The following is a 17083-nucleotide window of genomic DNA, read 5'->3' as shown; positions in this document are numbered from 1 at the left end:
TTAAGTTTTAAAGTAGACAATATAAAGTGTATGTTGGAGGTGAATTATTTCTATGACGAGCAAATATGAGAGAAGTCCCAAGCTTTAATATCATGACTTCTAATTGAGAATTGACAGGTATAAATTAAATCGTGTCAAACTTAATTCCGGCATTATATTTATCTTCTTTTTTTCTTAATACAAGGTTCATAATCCGTATTTCAATTTCCAAAAGCAGAGTTTTAATTCCCCCGAACGTCGCAGACTCTATGAAATCTCTGTATGGTGCACTGGTGTTTCAATGCTGGGCGAACTCGAAAATGATCAGACTTTTTTTGTCCCGGTGTAAGGGAGGTAATAAGCCGATTATTCCCACAATTCACAATATCTCCCACAACACGCCATGGTATTTTTTTTATCTTAATCACAACACCCAAATCTCCGCGGAAAAACACCTTCAGAAAAGTACTTTCATTATAACTTCTTAATAACTCGGACAAAGCTCAAAAATTATAATCTTAATTTTCTTTTCATAATTGTATTTCATAGAAAACCGATCTGAATGTTTTCATTTTCACTGGCTACCATTTAACTTCGCGTTTACAATAAATTTCAATTAATATCAATTAATAGAGAGAAAAATAAGTTATTAAAAAAACAGACAAATCCCTTACCATTAAAATCGACATGGTTTTCCATGGGAGGCATTAATTCAGAGACCATTTTACACTTCCACCACGTAATGGAATAATAAATCTTACTAACAATAAATACGTGACAGCAATCAAGGGAAATTGAAGAATGTCGAACATGTTTGTCGAAAAAGCAAAATTTACAGTTCCAGGGGAGATAACTATCGAATTGTTTGTGTTACGTGGTCATTTCATCGCCTCCAGTTATTATCTTGTCATTTCCACAATGTACCGCTTACAAGATAAGTTCATAGAGACATTCCAAAGCAGGCACAAAGTAAATCAAGTCATAAAACCGAGATTCGATACATATTTTCTTGCCAATTTTAATTTGAAATTTTAATTTGAAATTAAAATTCTTAAATCTGAAATATTATAAAAATATAAAATTCTAAGTGTGTCATGTTGACTATTACATAACGTTAAAAGATATTGTTTTGATTTCCCCATAAGTTCCTTTTGACAGATTTTACGGAAATGTCGCAATGATTAAAATATAAAACTTGTTCCCAAAATGGAAGCCATTTTTCATTTTCTAATATTCCTTTGTTTTAATTTTACGCCACCTCCTCACGATTCTTGGAATTCCCCCATACATCCACAATAAAAAAAAATGAAATGACAAAATTTCCTTTTCATGTAATAATGATATTCAGATTCCGTGAACTTTGAGAGATAAAGATATGCATTGCAAAACAGACATGAATAATAGCAAAAAACAAACGACTTGAACACACAGGTGACAAAACTCTGTGAGGTAATGTTTGTATGTGTCACTTGTCATTCCTGAGTAGTTCTGTATCAAAACAAAACATCTCTCTCTCTCTCTCTCTCTCTCTCTCTCTCTCTCAATATATTAACTTCTATTTCTATATAGTTAATTTACGTAAATTCGATAAAACTACTTCAAAGCAATCCAGATGGGTTTATTATTCTTCATTGTAAGTTTAAAGAAAACCGTCCTATGTTTTGTGCTTCGTGAAAGCTTATTTATTGCACACATAACCACAGCAATGTCAGTTCTATAGACCTTCTACTTTGCATGCGAGATTTATAATTGTAAAAATGGTCCCCGATGACTCTAGCTTTATCGTTATTTTGTCCCTCGGACTTAACCAACATATCAGGTACCGAAATGGCGTGAATGCTAAACAATGGATCTTGGAGGAAAAACATAAAACCCTATGGTAAAAACACCGCTTACGATGTTATCACGGGTCTCCTATTCAGGTTATAAATATTCCAGCGACAATATGGCGGGTACTCGGATGCCCTTTGCATTTATCAACCCTATTTTGAAGGGAGAAAACAAAATCCTAGCACAGGTGCAGCTAAATATGTACAGATCTTGTTTACGTGGAACCTTTTTAATCGCCTCGGCTTCATTGTTTAGTGGGACCAAAATAAAGCCGAACTCTAAATATTAGCCTATTCAAAAGATTTGGATTATGGATTGAAGACAAAATTGGAATGTAAATACTCTTTTGGGATAAAATAAAAGACAGTTGCCACTGGAAAAAAATTCCACACTCTGTAAGCTTGTCACGATGTCAGAACCTTGGATGTAGTGTAACCCGGCCCAAACAAACTGTGAACAAACCGATTGAGTAAACACGCACTACTACAGTCAACTAAGACCCTTTACAATCGGTTAGAAACACACAATTTTGCCCCCACACAAAGACTTAGACATGAGTGTTACTCTTTTAATTCCTCGTCATATTTGGCTTGCAGCTATGTGATATAATGACATTGGCCAAAAAAATCAAGGTGTGAAATTTTTTTTCAATAGTATTAATTTTTATACTTGCATAAATGAAGGGAAATGAAATCGTTTTCAAAATAAGAGATTCTTGACACAGAGCACAATAGCGAAGCAAACTCTGAACAACCATTGACAGGGATTGAGTTATGGACTCCACACCTAGGATGGGGAAAGTTCTACTTTATTTTATAGATCAAGACCTCCAACAAAGAGAGACCTGACAAAAACCAATTCAATAACCACAGGTCTTCGTTAAACGATACCGCCATTTTTTTCGCTCAAATTCTATAGAAGATGACCACCTTCACACGCAAATGGAAAAAGAAGAGATTGAAATTGCTCAACACATCGGAAGAAGATCATACACCTTTTAACACACCTAGTGCACCCTGGGCGAGTGACAAAGGTTAATACGAGGTTGCCATGGCGACGTTACAGGTAAAGTTTTTCGATGAAATAATCCCGAGGAACCCCGGACAGGCGCTGAAAAGACAGTTGTAGACCGGGTATATTGGGTCCATTCATAGCTAGAGTACTCATCACCAGACCTCGTGGAGAGACTCTCGCTGCGTTTTTCTGGGGGACTAATTAAAATTTGTAAATTCAATTTACTGTCACAGTTTTCCTCCTTTCAATGCCCGACTCCACCATTTGCACTCCTTCATTCCAAGGACCTATCAATAAACGGGTTTTCATCGGCCTGTTTGAACAAAAGGGAATATATTGAATTTTTATTTGATACACTATACCTGGAGACAGGTAGAATTAAAAAGAGAAAAGTTGACAGCTCTTTGAAAAGAATAAAAATGAATGTGGGTTGTCAAATCCGCCGCCGATGTGTAATCGTTAGATTTGGTGGCATTACCAAATTCGCTCCGCAAGGAAGTCCTGCAATTACGAGAAATTCTTCCCATTGCTGTTACTTAGCACAGAACCTCGTGGTTTCCACAATCCTTGCAAAAACACTCCATATAGGAGCGTTGAGTGTTGACAAATTGTCCATAAAACACTTCACAAGGGGCGCAATTAATTAGTCCAATATCTCTTCTATGCTGCCAACGATCTCTCTCTCTCTCTTGCGGTGGTGTGTGGAGAACCAGAGTAAAACAGGCAATACCGTCGCCTTATAACCAAAGTACTGTTTGGAAGCGAATGAGCGGCGAAGCGGTGCTAGGGACGTCAGCAGAAATATGACAAAATCCGTTACACTTGGCGTTTTATGAATGAAAGTCATACTTGGATGGAGCTAAATACTCGAAAAATTACTCGAGTCTGAATGTGTATTCCAGACAAATATTTTAAGTAGCATATCGATATCAGGCGTGAACAATGTGGTGTTCTTTTTAAAACGAAGACTTGCATACAATAATCCCAAAGTTTGCTTATAAGGTCCAGCGACTGTCTAAGCCCCAGGAAGACTTATTGGAAAGCAAGGGACTGTAACGACCAAAATAAACCACATAACTTAGACTCGGTGCACCGATACTGGGTCAACTCGACCTTAATGGATATAGAGAGGGGGCCCCAAGATGCATACCATTCGTGCAACTGACCCCAATCCCAAATATAGATGAACCGTGTACAATCCCTTTGGGGACACTTTATATAAATCAAACACCTGTCCCGACAAATATAGTTATGTATGTAACTAGGTCAATTTCTTGGATGCTTTGCATTTACTACGATACAAATATAGTGAGGGGATTCTAGTCATTATTATTTTCAAATTCAAAATTAATTAATTTTAATATGGTGTGAAATAGTAGCTGTTCACGTGAAACCCTATGCAAAAGGTGTTAAAAAGGTTCATAAAACTGAAAACTGGTACAGTGTATAAGGTTTTATAAGCTATAGACACTAGAATGAATCAAGTTTCGTTTCAAACTCTTCTCAGACACATTGCATGCATTTGGTGTGCCTAAACACACGTGTCCATTGCGTGTCTGCGATCGGTTATGATGGATTCGTCTTCTGTAATCTAGCAATCACATCTCTCGCAATTATAATTCAAGATTTAACCCAAACGAATTGTACATTGCAAAGGAAAAAAAATCAAATTGGCACACCATTCTTCTGAATTTCTGAATTATTTATGAAACCCGGACTTTATCGTATGGGGCTCTGAAACAGTGCGACATGTGTTATATGAGAAAATCCAAAAAAGAAAAAGTTATAATGATTGTAGTCCCAGTAAACCCAATAGGACAAAGAAAAAGGCAGGATGATGTATTGAGCTTTCAAAAAATCACAGGATCTTATTACCATTTTATTGCTTATTTGTCACTTTTAAACGATAGACCAAATTCATTTTACCACCTTAATTTTAATTTTTTCGAATTTTAGTAACAGAGGGGGGAACATTTGTCTTCAATATCAAATTCTGTTTTTTCCAAAGCCAGGCACTGTCTTGAATGGTTTGCAATCCATCTTACTTATTTACTAAGGAAGTATTTGCAAACATATGCAGCTTAGACGAAATTCAAATCCTCATAGGTCTTTGCAAGTATATTAATTAGATTTTGTGCAAAGTGGTTGAATAAATCAATCACTAATAAAGACTGTGTCTGTGAATACATTAAAGTAAATCTAATTAATGGAATAGGGCTTTCTAAGAAGTAGAATGCTATACTTTACAAATAAGGCCACATTTACATGTAGATATTTTATTGTACGCGGTACTTTTAGTGTCCCCATGAGATCTATCTATAAACAAAATCAGGACATCTATTTTTCTATTCGACCGTTTTTTTTTCTTTTAAGAAAATTATATTTCTTTTGGAAGGGGATTTTAGTATATCTAGGTTGAATCTTTATTTAACTAGATTTTAAGTTGTGTTAACATGAATTGTTTGTATTGATACTTGTGTCTGGATTTCAACTGAAAAGTGTTTTTATAAATATGTATTTTTATAATCTTTCAAATATCAATGATGGTTGAATATTACTAAAGGGGATCATCATGTGGTTTTGCGTGAAAGATGGTCGTCCAAAACTTGAAATAGAAATACTTAAAAGACGTTTTTATTAAGAGTTGACCCAAATTCTTGTTACGAAACCATAGTACGCAAAGTCCTTCAGAGAATGTTTGTAATCACACACCATCATGAAGATATCAGGCAAATATCGAAGAGCATAATGATTTAAAATCTTTAACAGACGTGTGAAAGACAGTCATATGCAAAAGTAAATTGACATTGTCATCAAAAGGTTTTCACTTCAGATACTATCCCAACAATACGTGGTCTTGCCAACAAAACATTGGTCCCAATGAACAAACAAATTGAATAATCACACAGCTAAAACCAGAAAAAAATTCGCTTCATTAGGAGTAAAACTCGCTCAACAAAAAAGGATGAAAGGCTAAGTAAAGTAAATTTCGTTGTACTTTTCTTGCAGAAGGCTGTAGCAAATCTCATAAAATCTCGCGGGATCAATGGCGAGATTTCTGACCTAACTATGCCATACGTGCATTTGGAATAATTATGATAGAAATCTATATTTGACAAATATGTTTTTTGTAGCTCCTGAGAACGGATGAATAACTAAAATCAACTTCCTCTGCATTTGTAATAAATGGCTTTATCTTTAAGTAATAGCCTACTTATTAGTATAGAATCACTATACTAATTAGACATTGGCTACAGAAGCTAATTATATTAAGCTTATCTTTTTTTAACGCGTTGAGAACGTGTTACTTTGTGTACATACTTTCAGAATATCATGCAAGAAAATTGAGTCAACGTATCAATTATTGATCAATTGTTGCTTTAAAAAATCAATAAAAAAAATGTCAACACGCAGAGACCTTGAACGCTAATTCTGGTTTTTTTTAAACGGACACATTTATACAATAAGTTATACAAGCTGTATCCCAAAAATGTAGGTTATATAAGAAAGACTACTTCTCTCTACCAAAATTAGGGGGGTATATAAAAAAGGTTTGTAACGGAACTAAAGCAGTTATAATTAAAACTGGGACAGGTATTCGTACTTTGATATTGAAAATCAAAATAAAAACACCAACATTGATTGAAAGGCTTTTTAGATCTTGAGTAAAATTCTCGGTATGTTTTTTGTAGACAGGAAGTAAAAGCCAGCTGTATGAATCACGTGGCAGATTAAAATTTACTCACAAGTATTATAATTTAACTTTCATGCATACATACGATCTGTTAATCTTGTCCTTTAATATTTATCTATGCTGAACATTAGTATTTTAGTGGCTATATATAATTATAATATTCAATTTAGGGGATACTAAGGGTTCGAAAAACAATAATATAATTTTGATAACAAGAACATGTCTTGAACACGAAGGACCTTAAACTATATATACAGTTCTAAACAATATGGCTGAACCATTGCTGTGCCATTTTACTGACTTCATGTATAAATATGGGTATATGTGATCACTCATCGAAAGTGGTGTATACATACATTATTTTATTATTACTGACTATGATTTATTGGAGTAACATTTAATAATTGGGTGTTACTATTTTTTAAAGTGGGTGTTCACAATAAATTCAGTTAAAAGTGAAATCCTTTAATCAAAAGAACATTAAATATATAATGTTTTTTTAAAAAATTGGAACTTCAGAAGCAACTTGCATTTTCACACGGAAAACTGTGACATATTTTTATTTCTAAAAAAGGAGCTGGTAATTTAGATAACTTTTTCGGTAAAAATGAATAATTTATCAGAGTAATATTCCTTCATAAGACACACGATAAAGAGGCTGAACTTTAAAGCCACTCTTTCCGTCCCTATCTAAATGGAAAACTGCAATTTACATGAAATGTGTATTAAAAAGATGAAACAGATACGAAGCAGCTATTTACACTTTAGAAATATTTTTTTTTCAAAACCTATGGGGGGAAATTAAAAGGATATATGAGGAGAATTATGGAGGAACTTTAAGCCTAGGTTTGTGAGACCAGGCGGTGTATGTCTCTATAATGATGAAGTAAAAACTAAAAATAAAATTTTCTCTGTTTCGTCAAAGAGATGTCAACAAAAATACATGTTTATTTAAATTATTTGACATGACTAATCAGAAATTTACAAGTAAACTAAGTACATGTGAGGATCTTTTACTGCCACATTTTGTTCTCTCTTTTAATATCAGCAATTATGCTGTAAGGTAAAAGTTTACACAAAAGTGCAGGCCAGATTTTTGTGTTGTTAATAATCTCTTTGAAGTAAATGCAAAATGCAAAAAATTACATATCAAAAGCATGGAGTAACATTGATCCATTTTTGTGTATTAAGCGTCTATTTGCATTTGTAATGTTCATAGAACTATGATTAGAAATTAAAACACACCATCTGTCAGAATGTAGATTAAAGGCAATGTTTATGATTGATTTTGTATCCATTCAACAAAGCCTTGTCTACAAGAACAATATTGGTGGCATCTATATGTAAATGTGTGATCATTGGCGACTCTTCTCAACTATTGAAATGCAGATCTGAGAAACATGTGAACCATTCCTAAAAACCTATCGTCCAATCAAAACGATTTTCATGTGAATATGATAAAAACTAATGTGAATTTGTATATTATTAGTCACAAAATTATGATAAAATACTGACAAAATGCCATTGGTTCAATTCAGAAAAGCATTTTTTTATAAACACTGCAAAAATGACAATTTCTTCGAAACTTCATATGATGCGACCACAAAACCAAGCTTAAACTTCTCTGTGGTTGTTCCAAAGCTTTTCAAGCAAAAAAAAAAAACGAGAAACCACCCAAAAACGTGCGTTTTTCCTTAAAAGATTCTAAAGTGTGATAAGTTGAAATTAAAGAAGAGAATCGAGGGGGTAACACCACAATTAGGACGCCTTTATTACTGATATATGGATGATTTAAATGATTTCTTTCCTGCCCGAAGTCATAAAATTGCGAGAAGAAAGAAAAAAAACTTTCTAAAATTATGAGCAAATTCATATACCGCCGGTCTGATTTATGGGAGCTTTAATTATGATAATTCATTCAGATCACTTCATTGTTCATTTTCGTGAATGCGGCCTAGGTATGTGTTGGGCTCTTTGTCAAATTCCTTACAAAAAGCAATCAACAGAAAAGCGTGTGGATAAAAAGAAAACGACCAATTACCCATCCGAACTTATGCATATCCGTCATTTGTTGTTCAAACAGACGAAAACACGAACTTAAAGATAACAAAAAAAATAGACTGTGGAATAGAAAAAAATAAACAATTATCTTTTGCAAACTACCCGACATGTCTTTGTATAGCGGAATCGAGGATTGTTTTTACTGTATTTTAATCGTCGAACGGACGCAGGCTACCCAATATACACGCACCAAAATGATTGGGAAAATAAATATCTCAAACAATCGTCTATTCCGCCAGGGGACATTTCGTACTGGTCACTTTGATGGACCCCGATAACAAATGAATAGACTCTCTTCTTTCTATGAAAACCAGTTACCCTAAGGCTCGCCATCTTCTGGGTGATAGGTGTAATAGTCGCCCGGGTTCAACATCTGAACTTTAATTATCTTGCCTTCTACTCTGGGTGATAATGGGTATGGTTTTTATCGTATTTGGTATCTAGATTTTACATGAAAATTTGGATGTCCTGGTAATGGCTGCCTTACTTCTTCACTATAAACAGCACAGCATGGATACTGTTTGCGTTTATGTGTATGTTTGTGAAAGTTTTCTAAATCAACAAAAATTGCGTGAAATATTGCAATAAGACACGGAACAGCATAATGTAGAAACGGTTAAATTACGATATGTTTTAAAATCTTGTGTAATAGCTAATCAATTTTTGTATAATAGTTACACAGCGTACTACAGACAGCACTTTTAACAACTCAAAGTCCCCCTATTTTAATATTGATCATAATTTGAACCATTAACAAACCACACTACCTAGTTCAAATTTCGTTATACGATCCCCCATTGTGTGAGGTGGGCTTGAATTATCGTTTTGTCCGGATCCGGGTACTGGTATTCTAATTGTATAATAAGCCATAAGACTCCCGATAATGACTGGTAAAGGGAAAGCAAAAGAACCTGTCTTCGATGCCATTTTTAAGGCGAGTTAGCTTCGTTCGGTCATATGGGAGTAATTTGACAATTTGACAATTGAGCGAAGTATTCAAACTTGTACTACTCTTATTCCTCATGCCCCAAGCTGAGAATTCGCCAATAAAAAGAAAGCCAAACAAAAGAATGGGTATTTTGGTATTTGATTTAAACCAAGGATTCGAGAGAATTAGAGAATTGTTTCGATATTTTATAAATATCTCAAGGGTGTGTATCAAGATGTCATACAAAAGACCCTTTCATCGAACCTCGAAGCGTTTTTAATTGAATCGACACCTTTCGGGTTCAACTCAACTAAGCTAACAAAGTCTTGCCCAAATGGAAATGAGGAAAGAAGAACAAAAATATCCTTCATTTTCCTCAAAAGGCAAAGCAAGATCTACTTTAAAGATAACTATACTGACACTGCTGAACTTTCCCATATTGTTATATCTGTAGGATGATTGAATGTTTTCATTTTCACACATTCAAAAGAGGAAATGTTATTTTTAAGCCAGAAAAACTGAGATGGTAAGACATTTATTTATCTGTTTTGGTTTGGCCTGAGAGACTGTAGTGAAATGGAAATGTGGCATACTAGTAATAAGTGGCAAAATAACACTTGTCCCTGGGCGATATTTGACATAAATCTGATGAACAAGCATGTCCGCTTATATTAATTTCATGATGAAAATATGTTAGCAGGCCTAGTGTGTGCACAAACGTTTCTAGTCGATTTTACCCGCAAGTATTTACTGATAGAAATAGGTCTATTGATTATCAAGCTCCTTCTCGTGTGTCCCATGTAAAAATAAAGTTCGATTGAAAAATGAAATTATAAGAGAGGGAGCTAAACATACACGAATACACACAATCATGTATACACACATTGTGGAATTAAATGAACCAACATGCACTAATTCGCTTTCTCTCGGTGTCCAATGTTTTGGATGTGCTGCTTGAGTGAGAACCAAAAAGGCGTGGAAGCCAACAAAAAAAAAAGTACACGTCCTTACCTTTTCCAACAACTTTGGCAGAACCATCGGTATTTATAACGACTGCGTTTGTTACGATCGTGTTGTTGTTGGTTTCATTGGGTTGGGACATTTCAGGCATGGTTGGGATCTCCTCTTGTGCGACGGGGATCAGGGTGATGATGGTCGGCTGAGCAACCGTCTCATCCTGATCCTCGGGGGTCTGGTCCCGCTCTGGGGTCGCCTCCATACTCTCCGTGTGACACTGTAAGACCTCCACGGTGAACGGTTTGTGTTTTTCCACCAACGGAGTGGTTTTTCCTTATTCAACAACTTTTGGGATACACCTGTGTCCGATCCTGGTAAATTCCACTGGAAAGATATAGTTGTGAAAAAATTGTGTCAAAGAAGTTATTCCAGCGAATCATAATAAACACCGATCATTCATAAAAGTTTGTATTGCTCTCATGGTTAAACTTCCGTAAGAAATGTTGACAGAAGGCAACCATGTAAAGCCGCGCAGCGGTTCGCAGGTCGGAGCAAACATGCGTGAAGAAAATAAAGAGTATATACACTACCTGTCGATGGTGTCCAGTCAACCGTGTGTCGGACCAGACGAACAAGAAAAGGGAACGAAACCAGAACCAGAATGGGTAAGGAGACAGAACCACCCAGTTCAAGATGAAAAAAATGGACGATACGTTTACAAAGCTGGCAAAATCCGTTGTAATGATTTTGTCTATTTTTTTACCTTCATGCATATTTAAAGATTTACCTGAGAGTTGATTGGTCGGCCTCGTCTTTCCCGCCATTAAATGGCTTCGTCACCGACGTGGTGTTTCGCTAACAGGCGACATAGATTTAAGAACTAGGGCCATTTTATGTGGTATGTGGATGCTTATTTTTCGTTTAAGAAGGCATTGGGGATCATGTGTTAAGGTTTTGTGTTTGTGATCACCTGAATATAGCTACCTGATCCATATTATGGCTGAAACCCGATACCAGGTGTAGGGCTAGGAAGAAAACGGGGCGTGGATTTGCATGACAAATCTTCCCTGCCGTAAACGTTATAATAATTAAGGTTATGACGACAATAGACTGTATGATTGATATATCAGAGGCACCTGATGAAGGATAGGTTGATTATTTGTCACCGAAATTCTCTATCAGATGGGACAATCTTCAAAAACAACATCGAGAAATTCATTTATAGATAGTATCAAACTTTGTCTCGTTGCTTTCCTTTCGACTTTTAATGGTTTCAAGCTCGCATACATGTACCAAAAATGTTACACTAGTAAACAAGAGAAAAACTATCAAATACTAAGCTAAAGGGTCCCAGCGAGCAAAGCCCATTTTTAGAGGGTTAAAATCTCTAATCAACAAAGATCTATGCAAGCAGCCATCTTTGTAACAGAGCCTAAAGGCAAGATCTGACGGAACACACATCTACCTGGACAAAAACCGAGACCAGTTTCTTTTTTTATATGCGTGCGTTTCGTATTTACTGTAGGCATATAAAGAATAAACCCCGAGCGAAGTACACCCAGCTAAGGCAAATATCGCATTTCTGTTCTTTATTCCTGCAGTAATACAGCAGTATAAGAGGGCATTAATACACCTTTGAAACCCACTTGGCAGTTCCAATATGAATAGGTAAATCTTTCTTCTCAGGAGGACTGTTTTCGTTTTAGTTTGGGGTCCTTAAATAATAAAAAGGTTATGATTGTTTTGTTCAGGGACACACTCTTGTAATGGCTCCCTTTTGCAAACTGCTAAATGTACGAATTGTCTAGTCTGAACAAAGGATGGTGACATTTTATCCTGAATTATAGAACATTTACAAATTTATAGTTTGTACTTGTCACTTTTCCTTAGCTAAAAATGATTATAGAATTTATCTTATTATTTATTAACTTTCAACATTATGTGGGTTTCAAATATTTTAAGAAAAAGAACTTGGAATCCCCGCTCAAAATTTTGGGGGTAATCTGCACGGTAAGGTATATTTTTTTTTATTAAACAATGCATGAATTCATTTTTGGAAAGAAGCTATTAAAAAACATGGTATGGTAATATATGACGCATGAGTAAGCAGATCTTACAACTACACCATGACATGTGGAAACCGAAGTTTGGCTTTTTCTTCTATTCAAAGCTCATTACTGGGGTCCTCCAAAACTGGGGTAAAAAGCGTGACCCTGAAAGGTCAGGGTCCTTTATAATGTCAATTAAACCTTACACTAAGATTTGCTGAGTAAATATTTGTCGATGTAAGACACTGCTTGTTATTTCTATCATGTTGTAAATTTTGAATTTACCGGGTGGCTGTAAATTTTGAATTTACCGGGTTGCAGTAAATACAAAATTTACAACATGAGTTGTCATGTTATGAATTTTACATTTACTGCCACCCGGTAAATTCCAAACCTGCAACATGACATTTCGGTGATGCTTTGAAAACAACTCAAAAATTTCGGTCTAGAAGGAAATGGTAACTTGATGAAATATTTTAATCTACTGTACATATATATATCAACTGTTGGTTGTGTTTTGATTTTTTGGGGCATAAAACTTGATCTAATTTACATTAAACAAACAGGTGCTTTAAATATTCCTTCACTTATACATTGCCATTTTGAATCTATGAGCGGTTTCCTATTTGATACCGTACCCGTGTGTTTAGGTAACTCTAACCTAGGTAGGTGAATTATGCAATCTTTGACCCAGATTTATGAAATATGCAATTTACATAAAAATGTTTGCACATGTGAGTATTCTTAAAGAAAATACATATAAACAGGTTGTTTTGTTTTTTGTTTTTGCTTCGGATCGGATTTAAAAGTATTTTGTTTTGATGTGGACTCCCAGAATTGCAAACCTCGTAAAGTGTTATTTTGTGTTGTCTACTATTAAATAACACAAAGTAAACAACTGTGTTGTTGTTTTTCTTTTACGCCGACATAATTTCTTTACAATGAGACCGAAATGGAACTTTCGTTACAGCTAAACTGGTATAAAGTATGCAAAGCTAGCAGTAACACGGACTCATAATCAGTTATACTTAATACAACTTCAAAATTAACATTAAATATAACTTTAAAAACAAAAATAAATAAACATGCATATTCCTTTAAATTTTAACTTATGAACAATTTATACAATCTCTCTCTCTCTCTCTCTCTCTCTCTCTCTCTCTCTCTCTCTCTCTCTCTCTCTCTCATACACAAATCTATGAAAAGTTCCTTTTTGGGTGATGACGTCATTTATAAGAGAACGCAAGCAATGATGGAATTCCTCACTGGTTATCTGTATTTTTATTTCCTATCCTGTTTGATTCTAGAATAAGTCAGAAATAGACGACAGTAATTTAGATTTTAAAAAAGTATATACATGTTTTAAAATAATGAAGCCAGAATGTCTGAACTGGTGTTACATTTTTAATAAACTAAATAAAATGTCTGTCATTTGTTAATGTCCAAAAAAAATCCTCCCAAGCAATTCCGTAATAAAATAAAAATCCTGACGTCTGATGGGAAAATATCAAAGGAACATGAAGGGGAAACACAGAATCATGATTTCCTTAAGGGAATCAGAAATAACAGCAGTAAAAGCAACACTGTCATCGACTAGATGGTCATGGTTCGAATCACTCTTGTAATGAGAGATAAAGTCCAAATAAAAGTAGATCCTCGTGTTGAAAATTTATTTTCATATTTTGAAATTAGGTTTCTTTTCATAAAGTCATTTTTCTCCACTTTTTCCACATATATACATGTATGATAAAAGTTTCAAACTGAAGTAAGTTATCATAATTAAAAACAATGCTATTAATGTTTAATTTTTTTGTCAAAGCAAACAGCCAAAGTCGAAGCAGAATGTTTATTACTGAACGACCCACTTCACACGCTAATTCAAGGAAAGCCGTTTAATAATTCATCAGGTCAAAATTTGAAATCAATTAAAAAACAAACGCTTTGCAAAAATCAAAAAGCATTCCCAGTCTTTGATCTTAATTTTTTATCCTTGCACTGTCCAAATGGGAATGGAGAAATGAAAATTTTGTTGATAGATATGCAAAATTCGAAACCGTTGGTTATGGATTACCTGAAGCTTTATTGCTTAAAAATATTCACCCTGCAAAATGTGACGAGATATAGACAGATTCTGAAGTCTACATATGCATCTGTATATGTCTGTTTGCGCCTTTTGTAACGTGTTCGAGAGACTCGGATCAATTCTTCACTATAGCATCACCTTGACACAGAAGTATTTGATTATTTCACACTAGAAACGGTATTCATGTTTCAGACCTAAAATATATTTTACATACTTATATTTACATCTACCCAATATGATTCCCTCTAGTTCTTACGGAAACTAATAGTTAATTCATAACTCTATAGAAAAAAAACAGACTAAAATCTGCACACCCTGTTTATCGATTGGTCGAAACCTACAGCGACCTAAGAAAAATCACGGACTGCACGAAATAATCATGACGATGTCAAACATAACCCGCCAACACGGGTTATGTATTTTTCTGCAATGTCGCCAGCTTCATATTCCACATGAAAGCATTTTATTGTTTAAATGACTGCAAAGTAAATAAGGGTTAAGAAGAAAAAACGGGTTACATTTTGATGAACAATGGCATTTATAAAAATCCACAAAGCTTTCATTGCATACTAATTCAACGTTTTTACATTGACTAGTATACACGCAACCCAAAACACATCCGTTTTCCTTGATCGGGTTCTGAAATGGGGTTCCATATATATTACAATTTTTGCCACTTTTCACAAATGACACATCATAAATTTAAGCAAAACAGATGAAAATGACTTTTAAATTAGACTCATTTTACTTCTTTTGACAAAAGAAAACTTTCATCAAACTTAACGATTGGCTTCGTGTGACGATGTAATTGGATGGATAATGGAGGTTCTTGTTAATTGTTTGGGAACTTCGGCATATATATTGAAGGAAGAATTATCCGAAATATTTGGTTTTAACTTCTAAATCATGTCTTAGGGCTATATGTTTAAGATGTGATGTACCCGACTTTTGAAGAAAAAAAAATTCAACACGGGTAGATTTAATGATGTTGGGAGGTAATGAAATTCCCAGGCTACCTTTGAAATCCGGGTTTTTATGTCTATTGCTGCAAATGTAAACGAGAAACTGGACGAATAAAATTCCCATAAATTTACGAAGGTCTTATCTACAAAATCACACACATCTCAAGTTTAATTTTCAAAAACGGGGTACTTAACAAATACACTTTTATTGTCGGAAAAATATGTACGGGGGTTTATAATTGCTAATGTCTATTTCTATACAACTGATTATTGCACGAGGGTGCTAAAATTTATTCTTCCAGTAAAAAAGGAGGTAAACGTCTTTCTTCTCTCTCTGAGAGTGTTTTTACGGAGGGATTAAAGCAAACAAGAGGCTTTGCATATACTCGACAGGAAAGTGACTAATTAAATTGGTATTATTACGACATTCCGCCGATGACACCCTAACAACGCTCTATTACACGTCAATCAGTACTCTCAATTTGTTAAAAAAAAAAGTATTACAAGAATTTTAACAAATGACCCAAATCTCTGCTAATCCAAAAAGTAACACCAAACTTTAAGCTTCCTAGTTTCAAAAAAGAAGAAATAGGAAGTTTATAAGAGCTTCTGCTGTATATTTCACATCAAAATTCTTCATTCAGTGTGCGGGTAGAACAGGCATAAATGAATAGAACGAAATACGATACATCGAGTCGGACGAAAACCGGGAGACTGGCGAATAACTGCACACACCACATTAAACTTAATTGTATCTTTTCAAAACTTGAACAAAAGTTTAACACAGGTTTTGAGATGATACACTCACGCACACAGTTTGCAATACATTCCAGCGAGGGTTGACAATACACTACACATAACACACTCACACACCGTTAAACCCAAATACTCAACCGATCACTTTTGCGAAGAGGGCAAAATAGATCACTCTCAATAATATGTAAACAAAAAAATCCCGTACCTTTCAAATGATGCGTATCCAAATCGTCATAGATGACCAAACAAAGCGGAGAGCTGCACTCTTCAGTGATTCGGAACTTCTTTTGAGGAGCAATGAAAAGGAACCGAAAAAAGTCTGTGGTGCGTGCAACTGTCGTCTGCCAAGCGACCCGTTCACTGGCGAGATTTACATGTTCTACCCGGCTCTATAGAAATGGAGAAAATTAATCCGTAAGACCTGTAGAAACATCTCAAGGCCGTTTAAGCCGCTGGCTATGCTTATTTGAATTAGAAGCGATTTTTTTTCTTTGAATGGCAGGTACCGGGTTATTATGGATAGTTTTCGTCACACTATTCAATTATAGGACGGGTGAGAATGTAATAGGCTGACATAATTGTATTAAGGGTGTTGTTTACTTTTCTTCTCTCCATTATAAAGCCTGAAGGAGCACCTCAACCACTCATTACTGAGTAAAATGGCGTCAAGTTCGGAGAAGGGGGTATTCAGCATTTATGTGCCTGTTTCAGTATTCAGGAATTTCGGATTAAATTTGGAAAATGTCGATTCCAATATTTTGTGGAAAAAAT

General features: G+C 34.9%; 1 protein-coding gene across 18 annotated transcripts in view; it reads right to left on the bottom strand.

The window, feature by feature from the left end:
* Positions 1-16687, bottom strand: part of LOC105340330 (paired box protein Pax-5) — a 53426-nt gene extending 36739 nt beyond the window's left edge. For 8 of the 18 annotated variants that reach the window (XM_066067634.1, XM_066067641.1, XM_066067645.1 and 5 more), the window contains exon 1: positions 10518-11025. In XM_066067634.1, coding sequence (XP_065923706.1) covers positions 10518-10725 — 208 coding nt within the window. In that variant the 5' untranslated portion in view covers positions 10726-11025. Of the gene's footprint in view, positions 1-653; positions 762-10517; positions 11027-11053; positions 11213-11250; positions 12267-16517 lie in introns of those variants that run through there. The other 10 variants (XM_066067637.1, XM_066067643.1, XM_066067648.1 and 7 more) reach the window with 6 other exon arrangements.
* Positions 16688-17083: the final 396 nt, after the last annotated feature.

The sequence above is a fragment of the Magallana gigas genome, chromosome 7, assembly GCF_963853765.1.
Source record: "Magallana gigas chromosome 7, xbMagGiga1.1, whole genome shotgun sequence".
In the NCBI taxonomy this organism is placed as follows: domain Eukaryota; kingdom Metazoa; phylum Mollusca; class Bivalvia; order Ostreida; family Ostreidae; genus Magallana; species Magallana gigas.
The sequence above is the reverse complement of the archived record's forward strand: the minus strand, read 5'-3'. Positions and strand labels throughout refer to the sequence as shown.